The sequence below is a fragment of the Corythoichthys intestinalis genome, chromosome 11 (genome assembly GCF_030265065.1).
Source record: "Corythoichthys intestinalis isolate RoL2023-P3 chromosome 11, ASM3026506v1, whole genome shotgun sequence".
NCBI classification, from domain to species: domain Eukaryota; kingdom Metazoa; phylum Chordata; class Actinopteri; order Syngnathiformes; family Syngnathidae; genus Corythoichthys; species Corythoichthys intestinalis.
This window is the reverse complement of record NC_080405.1, coordinates 41,547,119-41,559,194: the sequence shown is the minus strand read 5'-3', so window position 1 is coordinate 41,559,194 and position 12,076 is coordinate 41,547,119. Positions and strand designations below refer to the sequence as shown.

The 12,076-nt window shown below is 41.0% G+C and overlaps 1 protein-coding gene across 1 annotated transcript in view; it reads right to left on the bottom strand.

The window, feature by feature from the left end:
* Positions 1–10,341, bottom strand: part of LOC130923755 (BTB/POZ domain-containing protein KCTD16-like) — a 68,418-nt gene extending 58,077 nt beyond the window's left edge. The window contains exon 1 of the mRNA XM_057849691.1: positions 9,121–10,341. Coding sequence (XP_057705674.1) covers positions 9,121–9,919 — 799 coding nt within the window. The 5' untranslated portion in view covers positions 9,920–10,341. The remainder of the gene's footprint in view (positions 1–9,120) is intronic.
* Between the last annotated feature and the right edge of the window lie 1,735 nt (positions 10,342–12,076).

Sequence of the window (12,076 nt, the reverse complement as noted above, 5' to 3'; positions counted from 1 at the left end):
GTCTTATCTTTCCATTCCAACAATAATTTACAGAATATGGCATATTTTAGAGATGGTTTGAATTACGATTAATTACGATTAATTAATTTTTAAGCTGTGATTAACTCGATTAAAAATTTTAATCGTTTGACAGCCCTAATATATACTTTTAACGCTATTTCAGATTTTTCATGACCAGTAAGTGCTCAAGAAAAAATAAAATTGTTTGCTTGCCGGTGCCCCGCTACTGTATTTGGTGTAGTGGCGCGCCTTTCAGGCAATGAAATCATTTGTCGACTTATTTTGCGATTAATCGATTAATCAATTAATGAATGTCAGCCCCAAACCAGTCAAAATGGATTAGACATGTCTCTATACCAGGGGTCGGCCAGCTTTAACACTCAAAGAACCATTTTGACTCAGTTTGAACATTTGACATTTGAAATTATTGCATCAGCACGATTTTCTATATACATATGTTTATATGTATTAATTCTGTGTTGCATATTTGACTCATTTTAGTAGGTTTTGGGCCAGTGAATGGTGCAAAGGCTTGTGGGTACACTTTCTGAGTGGCAACTGTGACTTTACTTAGTTGGTGGATTCATCAGCTGCATGAGTGAACTAAGTAAGATCATGATTCCTATTTGGAAAATGTACCTGCAAGTCTCTGCTCCTATGAATGGTGCAAAGACTTGGGGCTTCAGAGGGGCAACCACAACTTTACATAGTTGGTGAATTCATGCGTGAGTGTTCTACTAACACCCAAAACAGTGAGCCTGTCCTGATCTACCGATTAAAAGGAAGTTAAATTTCTTAATTAAATCTCAGAAGCGCCAGAATAAATTTTACAAATAAAAATTTATTCAATATTATGTTTAGCCGCATCAAAGGGTTCAAAGCAAGGGCGTAGGTTTGGTCTCAACATTGGTCGGGATAATATGACAGCATAACCTGCATGTTCACTTTTTGCTGGCGACGGGACATTAATAAGACCAAACAAATCGAGTGAATGGGGGTCAAGTCTACATTTCTCACGAATCTAAACCTAATTAATTGATAGGCATTAATTGATAGGCAAAACACTGCATGGATCATTTGTTTATGTCTGTATTTCCATCATTTCTTGTCCTTTTTCAAAACGGAAGCTCCATGAAAAAAACACAAATCAAACGAACCCTTTCGAAGTCACAGTGGAAGCACAAAATGCGTTTTTTTTTAAATAAATGTAACTGCCGTGCGAGGTTCCACCGAACGAGAGGGAGGAGTGCTCTGAAGCAGCGAGGTGGCGAGCGACGGCCGTTTGGATCGAGCAGCGACTTTGTGTGACTTTGAGAATGAACGGAAAACTAAATTTAGCGCAAGCAATTCTGCTTTTTGATCAACTTGAGGAAGAGGATGGTCCAAATTCGTCATCATCGTCTTCTTCGGAAGAGTCCTCGAGTGAAGATAGTGACGGATTTGAACACGTGGGTGACGCCATCGACGAGCAGAGGTAAGCCAACTCACTTTTTTTTTTAATGCTGAAAAAGTTTCTTTTGAAAGTTTCTTTTGCTATTGCAAGACAAAGTTAATTTTGATGCAATATAAGTGTGTGTTTGTGTATATAATAATAAAATGTGCATATCAGATCAAAGTCGTACGTGCACTGTGTGTATGCCAGGCAGGAATTTATAATTTGTGGTGTTCTTCTTTCTATATGAAGATTAAGGATGTAGCACATATTCAGCTATGGTATTCTTTCTATTGTCATACATATAGATTTCCATTATTATTTATTGCTGTATATATTTTTATTTTATACTTTATTATTTTCATAAATACTGACTTTTTCTTCATGTACATTTATAGTGACAATTAAAGTGAAATGAAAATGGAAGGGTGGAAAGAGGACCGACACCCCATGTAAGTGTGGGCTGTCTGATGTAGCCCTGTGTCTAATTCCAGGACGAAACTGCTTTTCGGAGTGGCATGCCTGAAAAAATTTTAACTTGTTTATTGTAAATATTTTTGAAAATACTTTTTTATCCCAATGTTATATGTATATCCCCCCCCCCCCCCCCCCCCCACAATCAGTCTTCTCAATTTGTGTATATAAATGTGTGTTCAAGAAGCTTGATTGTGTGTACATAGTTTTCATCAAGTGATAGGCCGCAATACCTAAACTCATAAAGAGATGGGCTCTAAACACTTTTTGTGTTAGATGGTATATATTTTTTCACTGTTCTTCACTGTTTGGTCTGCTGTATATAACCTGTTTTGACTAGAGCATGTATAAAGGCAAAAAACGCCTATGGCTATACCTGTTGTTTATGTTGAATTGTCAAATATAAGACTATTTATTCTAAATTTTTTTGGTTGAATGTTCATCCTAACATGTTGAATAAATATTACAAAGTTTCAAAACGGTTCGTTACGCATGTTTGGTTGTCAATTGGACATCAATATTAAAAATTTTGACAAAACGATTTTGGTGTTTTGGGTGTTTTTGGGCCCAAAATGATGATTTATAATTGGTCAGTGAAGGAAACAACAGTTTGGACATGAAGTTCAAGGTGTCACAAAAAAAGGGACCAAACCAGGCCATCGTAAACAATTCTTTCTTTGAAATATAAAGGCAACTTCAAAGGCATGCAAAATCAGACAAAATAGGCCCAGACCTTAAAGGGTTAATTAATATTTACAGTAAAAAAAACATATAGAAGGACAATTCTCTCTAAGCAAGTTTTGCAGGTAAGTAAATTCACACAGTTGATACAGGTCGGACTTTCAGTAGCAAAATTAGTGGTGTGTTCCCCACCTCCACAAAATTGACGTCTTTTTACATTAAATACAGTGGCTGCAGCTGCTGCTGGATGAAAAAAAAAAACTAAAATCCCTCCTCTTTGAGGGGGGCGGAGAAGGCGGCATGGGGCTGTGTGTGTGTGTGTGTGTGGGGGGGGTGTTTTCAAGTCATCAACCAATCAAACGTGCATTTGAGGGGGGAAATGGACTGGCACTCTCAGCAGTAAAAAGGGGTAAATGTAAGTCTGAACATAATGAAAATAATTCACTTAATATTGGTAGGGTCAAATCTATCCATACAATATATGGGCAGATCATTTAAATTACCTATTTAACTGAAGTCATTCATAGACTTCATAATGTCTATTATGAAGTCTGTCTATTATTTATGAAGTCTATAAGTCATTATAGTATAGTCAAGGGCGGCTGTGGTGCAGTTGGTAGCTGGAGTTGTCCTTGGACCGAAGGGTCAGTGGTTCGATTCCAGGCTACTACTGCCCACTGTTGAACTGCCCTTGGGCATGGCACTGAACCCTGATTTGCCTCCAAAGGGTTGACAGCGCCTTGCATGGCAGCAGCCCCATTGGTGTGTGAATGTGTGCGTGAATGGGTAAATGTGTGCTAATGTAAAGCGCTTTGGGCATGGTAACCATGCAGATAAAATGCGCTATATAAGTACTGTCCATTTACCATTTTTACCATTATATAATGCAAATAAGGTTTCTTAAAAGTTGGCAGGGACAATTTGGCTAGGTTCATACTACAGGTTCGATTTTTTTTCCATATCTTTTTTTTTTTTTTGGTGTGCCCTTTCAGACTGCCTTTGTCCATTGAGACCGCTCAAGTATCACGCATGCGCACTAATTCGCAGTCCGAGATGCGCTCAGCAAAGAGACCCGCATGCTCAGAAGCATCAAAACAAATTACACATGATAGCTGTATGTCATTCAACAGTTATCATATTTTGATTTCCAAAAAGAGGACACAAATAACAGACATTAATAATCCCCGTTTAGTCTTATATTCCAAGTTTATATGGACTGATAGAACGCATACACTCAAACACATGAGCTTTGACGTGTGTGCGTGAAATGACGTGGGTGCGTCAGTCTGCCCCGACTCGGCCATGTGTGAAATAATGAAATATTGCTTATTCAGCGCACAGAATGAAAATCGAAAATTGTAAGGTTTATTCTTTTCTTTATTTTCATTTTTTTATGACTGTGGTCAAGCCCGCTTCGTGCTTAAAAGCAGAGTTCAAGCTAGGCGCTAATGCCTACATGGCTGCCGTCCTCCGTGCCTCTTGCTCTGTGCTGACGTAATTGCTGCATGAATTCCGATTTGGGAGTCTTGACAGTTCAGACCGCCAGTCACGTTCTGAAAAAATGTGGCCCATATTGGATTTGAACAACATACGAAAGTGACTCAGATCGGATTTGAAATGGTCCACTTCTATGCGACTTGTCCCGTTCAGACCGTCAAGTTAATGCCTGACTCAAGTCGGAAAAACACGAAAAAAATCGGATTCGTGCATTAAGACCTTTAGTATGAACCTATAGCCTTTGAGCATCCTAAAAAGTGGGTAGTGTTCTGTCCCTCCCGTCCCAATGCCAAGGCCGGCCCAGCCTATACGCAATTTATGCAGCTGCTTAGGGCCACCACTAGGGGGCCCCCAATCTGGCAAGCGCATTTTATACGTTGTTAATAGAGCATCGTGAATAATGTGGCGTGCATTGCCGTTTATCTATGCAAAAATCCATTTTCTTGTCATTACAATCTGGCAACGTGGGGAGTGACGTTGAACTTGTTTTGCGATGATTGGTGCTCAGACTTGATTGGAAAATAGATGCACGAATATGTCGAAGAGAATTTATCCTTTGGAGCAGAGAAACGAAACAAGAAGAAAATCAGAGAAGAAAAGAAACAACAGTATCAAGGTAATATAGCATGTTGTTGAAGTTATTGTTGTGCAAGACACTCCGACTTGAACGTTGTTGTCAGCTCAGCTTGTCACTATGTCGTACTGGTAATTGCCATTAGCCGCAGTGCCCCCGCCGCCTACGCGCCGCCTAATATGGACTGCTGTCTCCTTACAACATTCGGAGATTCAGGAAGGGACGTCATGCCATCGCTGTTTTTACTGCGGCATGACAGCATCGTAAACAATGGAGGCGGACGATCACGACGTGGCATTCCTGCTCTTTTCTTTTCCACACATTTTTCTTGAACCTTCAAACTACGTGACGTCTCAATAATATGCTTCAATTCAGTGCCCGTTTGGGGTCCTCCCATCGCGGATGAGGTGGAGATGAGCGTTTTTTACAGAGCTCGTCTCCGGAGTTGTCTCTGGTCAGCCAGCTACGGGGCTGGCTCCTCCCAACTCAATGCCGACCAAAAATGAATACTGTATATTAAAATGCGTAGAGGAAAATTAAACCCCGAAAAAGTGACCTGCGTGGTACCCCCAGTCAAAGAGGCGCGCGATCAGTTTTTTTCCCCAAGTCATTTCTGCCTGTCAAAACTGTCGCCACTTCCAGGATCGCTACTTTTATGCACAAGTTTACAGGAAATACATGCAGCGCCACACCATATGCTTCTATTTGTTATTTTCCAAGTGGTGAGAGCGCAACTGAGCATCGATTGCAACATCCCAAGTAATGATGTCAGGCTTACGTTGTTTTATAAAGATTTATTTCTATCACAACTCGGCGCCTGCTCGTAAAAGTGCTCTCCCTTCACTCTCGCTCCTGCGTGATGCGTTCAACTGCGATCACAAAAAAAAAAAAAAACAGTGATCACAAAATAATGACAATAAGGGCAAGTAATGAGTTTCCGGTTCAGAGGTAAACCGCGCTGGCGACGACGTAACACATTAGGCTTCTCCTTTCTACGCATGTGTAGTTTGCGCAAATGCAAGCGTACCTTGCAGAAGCGGGGGGGCGGGCTGGGGGGCTTAAACGCACCTTAAACGAAGTGTGGAAAGGTAAAAAAAAAACAATCGGCAAAATACCCTGGAGAAAATTATCTGTCTCATTGCATTTATATTAGGGCTGTCAAAATTATCGCGTTAACGCGCGGTAATTAATTTTTTAAATTAATCACGTTAAAATATTTTATGCAATTAACGCACATGTCCCGCTCAGACAGTATTCTGCCTTTTGGTAAGTTTTACAGCAAGGTTTGTTGTGCTGTCTAACAGCGAACTCTTGTGGTCGCTTTGCGACATGGTTTATTGCTTTCTTGCCAGTTCAATATGACTGCACGATGTCTCGGGCTGACGCCTACGTTGTAATGTTGTGCTTATATGATCCTTGGACAAGATTTGTCCGTAAGTATGGTTGTTGTAAAGAATGTACATATTATGTTAGTAAGCGAAATGTTATATTTTTTGTATGAGACGCTTTTTGTTTATGTTTAGTGAACCTGTATAGCGTGCTAAGCTAACGTTGTTGCTAATGCAATGCTTGTGTACTTTTTTTGTAGTTTCACTACGGTCTAAAGAGGACAGTGGTTTGAGGCCATTTTATTAATAAATCAGATGAAAAAGGAAGAAGTCTGATTATTAAGGCGTCGTTCACTAGCTGTCTAGCTTTGGAAAAAGTAGACGCTTCAGAGTGAGGACAGCATAGACAGGTTTAAATGACAGTAGAGTGAAATGCCCATTACAGTCCTTATGTACTGTGTGTTGAATGTATATATCCATCTTGTGTCTTATCTTTCCATTCCAACAAATTATTCTACAGAATATATATATAATTTACAGAAAAATATGGCATATTTTATAGATGGTTTGAATTGCGATTAATTGCGATTAATTACAATTAATTAATTTTTAAGCTGTAATTAACTCGATTAAATTTTTTAATCGTTTGACAGCCCTAATTTATATCGCACATTATTATCAAGTAGTATGCCATGTATCGGCCTACGGTGAATCTACTTAATTAGTTGAGCATTCCCCACAGTACACGTTTTTGTTGACGAATATTTTCCTGGGCTGAATTTTGTTCCACGTAATCATATGTTGCACTTTGGATGATTCAAAGGAGCTATTGAGAAGTATCTCAGTATGGAATTGGAGGTAAAGTGCCGTCCTCTTCACAAGATGATGATTTCCTCAAATATACAATTCAAGGTAATGCTGGGCAATGTCGTGTCCATAGTTAAGAGATCAAGAATCAAGAAAGATGCACATAAGGATACAATTTTAATACATTTTTACAGAAAATATGGGCCCCTTGATATTATTTTGCTTAGGGCCCCCAAATGGCCTGGGCCGGCCCTGCCAATGCAAACCTACGCCCTCGGTTCGTAAGCTTCATGTGGCTCCAGAGCCACGGGTTGCAGACCCCTGGTCTAGACGTTAGTGGTAGTCAATTAATTATTCTAATGTCAGAAAACAAATTTTCAAAAAATAAAAATTGTCGAACACGTGAAAGTACCTCAGTTAGGTTATATGGGAACTTGTACTATGAGCAGGGGTGCACATAAGTGGTCCGCATGCGCGCATGCGTACTGGACGTAGACAAATGCGCTGGCCCTCAACGGTTTCCGTACGCTTTTGCGTACCGATGGCTAACCACTGTATTTGCGGCGGACACGAGAAAATAACTTCTCAAAATTTTGAAGAGGCAGGCCACACTGAGTAATTACTTTAGTGATGGGAGGAAATGAGCCGAGGTTCCGAAGCTTGTGTCGAGTAATAGGAGGGGGGTTTCCACGAAGCTTGTAGCGAGGCGCGCTTCATTTCGGCAAAACCCGGAAATGATGACGTGGGAAGCCTCGCCGGCGGCCGGCGGCCGGCTGAATCTCATGAGTGCTTCGGAAGTGATCCAACGTTTGTCGCACATTGCAAAAACAGGACAGGCTACGGTATAAATTGGTTGCAAAACGCAATGGCGATCGCCTGTTATCTCACATTTTGTGGATTTCGGGCTCCTGTACTTGTTACATCTGTGCGCAACAGTGCAACCAGTGCAATCTTTTTTCGAGCCTTGTCCTTTGCTTGCGATGGAACCTGCGCGAAAAGAGCGATCCTCCCCTGTATGGGAACATTTTGATTTGATTGCTTTCAATAAGGTAAGGGAGAAAAACTACTTTAATATAAATGTGAGTGTGTGTGTGTACCTATCTGAACCAAACATCAACAGAATGAACAATCCATTAGTGTACTGGGAGGCACAAAAGAATACCTACCCAAATTTATATAAACTGGCACTCACATTTCTCTGCACCCCAGCTTCATCTGTGCCTTGTGAAATAATGTTTTCTAAAGCTGGTGAAATATTTTCCAAAAAAGAAAAAAGAAACTGTTTAAAGCCAGCCACTGTGGGAAAGCTATTATTTTTAAATAAAAATGAATAACAAATTACCCTTAGCACTTGTTGTATTTTGTTCACATACTAAATTACTAACACAAGCACATTCATATCTTTGTCTTAGCAAATAGCCATTGAATTCTTAACAATGTTGACCTCTTGGGCTTCTAGACCACTTGATGGCGCCATAGGGTAAATGAAGCACCATGAAGCTTTGATACATGTGCAAACCAATTGGCTGCAAAGCTTCATTGCTTCATGAGGCTTCATTTGGCCATCACTAAATTACTTCCGTGTTCCCCCACCCCCGTCAAAAGACAGACAGACGAGAGAGACGTCACCGGAGCTACCGAAAAAAGGACTTTTGCTGAAAAGTGGCTACAGGAGGTACCATGGCTAGAAGCAAATGATGCTCGCATGGAAATGTGGTACAAAATGTGCCGTGAGAATCCCAATGTCGCCGATAAGAGCAGCGCATTTTATGTAGGGTCAAAGAATTTCAGCCATCCAAACTTTGAAAAGCACGAAAAAAACAGAGAGCATGTGGCAATTAAGCAAACTATCGATGTCAAACAGGACCCCGCTCGCCCTATGGACAAGTGGCGGAATAAAGGTAATGAACAGCGACATGCACTGACAAACGTGTGTTTGCTCGCATTTTACAAAGCTAAACATGCACGTTCAATGAGGTCTTATGAGGAGGATGTCCCACTTTTAAAAAGGCTTGGAGTTAATGTGGGAGCCGCATAATGCCCTTTATTTTGAATTGGTGCTTCTTATTTCATTTACATTTCACTTCAAAGTAATGGCAATTTTGTTGTGCCAGTTGATGTTAATCAAGCATTAATTGTTAATATAATTAATTAAAGTTAATTGGCTCTAAGTAAAGCTTGTCATAAATTTATCGCATCAGGCGGGTCGGCTCTCAAGCTCAATGAGGACCAAGTCACATCTCCAGGTCCTCCTCTGAGAACCTGGGCAAAAAAATTATGTGCACCCCTGACTATGAGCGATGAATGTGTGTGCGCGCTTGACTCACGGTAGAAGATGTACTGCGCGTAATTGGACCACAGCCTGTCGTCCGCGTAATGAACGACAGAAGAGGCGGTCAGGGAGGAGTTGCAGGCCACGATGTGAAAGCCGCTCTCTGACAGCATGTCAAACGCCCTCTCCGGGTGCTTGAACTTGAGGTAAAACCTGCACGTGTAGCGATCCGGGGCTCGCTCCGCGTCTCTATTCTCGTTCAGCGCGTCTCCAAAGACCTCCTTAGCCAAGGCGATCCTACTGCTGATGAAGATCCTCGGCAACTTTCGACTCTTGGAGTCGGCCTCGCTTTCTTTGCCTCCCGCGGGTCCTTTCAGCGCCACCGTGATGTAACCGTACCTCCTGTCCAAAGAGTAGGACGGGTAGAAGCGATGCTCGCTGCCCACGGACGCATCGTCCAAATCGCTGTAATCGTCCGGGAAGAGTTTGGACTCCTCCGATGATAAAAGTTTCGCTAAATCAGGCAGTTGGAAGTATTCCGCCTCCCGTTTCAACCTCCCTCTCTCGGGGAAGTGGTCCGGCAGGACGACTTGCTTGTCCCGCAGGTAATCCAATACATAGCGAAACAAAAAGCCGTCTCTGTCGATAAAGTAGCGTCCTCTAAAGTCCCGGGACAGGTCAGTGGAGGAGCCTTTTTTGCTCGAGAACAGTTTCCCGAGGAAGGAATTTGGAAAGGCGGTCAAGGTGGCGTGACGGGTGTAGTACACCTGCCCGCCCACGTTCAGCTCGATCACATCCGACGGAGGGCTCTGCGCCGAGCCGGGCTCTTTTGCGGCTTTGCAGTTTTCGCTCATGTCCCTCTTTCCTTTTTAATCTTACCTTGGAACGTGCGAGTGTTGATGGCGTCAAGTTCAGGGCGTGAGGCGCACACTCATGCCGGCAAAGCACTCACAAGCCTCGGTCATCACAATCCAAGGTGTGTCCCTCTTTTAAATCCTTCCAGTTTGTGCGTATATGTGAGCGCATCCTTTTCCCCCCAAAGCAATCGATCCTCATAACCTCATCGTGTTACACGAATCCACTGAGATGCCTGATGAGGAGCATCTCTTATTCACCATCAATATAGTGGAAATCCCTTTTAAGCCTTTTATTTACTCAGTGCGTAAAAGTCACAATTCCATCTGGATGGATGCTGGAAGGTGCACGCAGAAGCGGATGCGCACCCGCATCCCTCCAAAGTACTGAGTGCGGCCAGCAGACGGTTTAAGATCATGTTGAGCCGAGCTGTGAACGAGATGGAGCAAGAGAGAGAGAGAGAGAGAGAGAGAGAGAGAGAGAAAGAGAGAGAGAGTGCGTGGTCCAATAACGTCTTACATCATCTTAAAGACGAATGACATTTGCATGACCAGACTAGTGTGTAGGTTTATTTAAACAGCGAAATTTAATCCAGACCGTGCGTGCAGAAAGGCGAATGATGCGCTTTTCATCCAGCAGTGCGAATTTTAATCCATTTACAGACTGTCCCATATTTATGCGCACTCTTAATTCATTGGCTGCCATTGACTGTGATTGGACGTCTGTTCAGTCAGTGACAACCTTATTTTAATAGTAGAAAGATGAAAAGACCCACATGCGGCCAAGGGAGTAGGTTTGCATAGGGACGGTAGGGACATAACACTAGCAACTTTTCAGGATGCTGAAATTGTCCCCATCAACTTTTAAGCAATCTTATTTGCATTATATTATGACTTCAGGTATATACTGTAGGTAATTTAGATTCTCTATATGTTGTAAGGATTGAATTCATTTTGGGCTGTCAAACGATTAAAATTTTTAATCAAATTAATCACAGCTTAGAAATGAATTAATTGTAATTAATCACAATTCAAACCATCTTTAAAATATTCCATATTTTTCTGTAAATTATTGTTGGAATAGAAAGATAAGACACAAGACGGATATATGGCGGAAAACACAGACAAGACTGAAAAAGCAGTTTCTGCGCTTGCACTCCTCTTGACAAGAAACTGCTATATTTTAAGCCAAAACAACTGTTGTATTTGATAGAACAATGTCTATATGCTGTCATAGCAGATTCATGGCACACTAAGCCTCCGAACTATTTTTAATTTGTCCGTTTTACCCTGAAAACCCCCGTTTACAGACGTCGCGCAACTGCTTTTGTTTCAACCTAGCCATAAAAAGAAGGTAATTATATTTTTTATTCAAAATGTCTGTCATTTTTAGCTTAGAATCATTAATTGATGTTAAATATTTAGTTTTTAAAAAAATAACGACTTTAAAAAATCATTCACTCGCATATTTTAAACTTTTAAACAAATTACGTCACAATGAAAAATTTGGCGTCTGTAAAAAAGTCACGGATATCTACCTCATAACTACCACTTAATTGTATTTTTTTTTTTTTTTGTTACTGTTGCATTTTCCCTGATATGTTCGATAATAAATAATCGATCCAAACAAAAAAAAATTTGAAAAATAACGTTTAAAAGGGTAACTATATGAAAAATAAAATCTCAACCACTCCTTGTTGTCTGCGATTTGTTATATCACCATGTTTCACCCATAAAATTAAAAAAAAAAATCCGGCTGTGGCCATTCAAAGCTGTGTCTTGACACTCAGTGATACATGCTACATGGAGTTTTTGGATCGAAACGAGGTAAGTACACGATAATATCTCGTTAAAATCGTGGCGTCTTTAACCCTGCTCTCGCGTGTTCTCGCCTTCAATTAGAGTTTTGCTGTTTAATTTTTTTTTTTTTTTTTAAATGCCTTCTTGTTCAAAATTTTTGTTCCCCCAGAAAAGTGAGATTTTAAGCTTTCCAATGATGTATCACACATGCATTTCGGACAATTTTGAAAGTTGGCCAAATTGGGGGTCTCAGAGTGGAACTTCAAGGTAACTGAGTGTTTTCCGCCATATCCATTCAACATACAGTACATAAGTACTGTATTTGTTTATTATAACAATAAATCAACAAGATGGCAT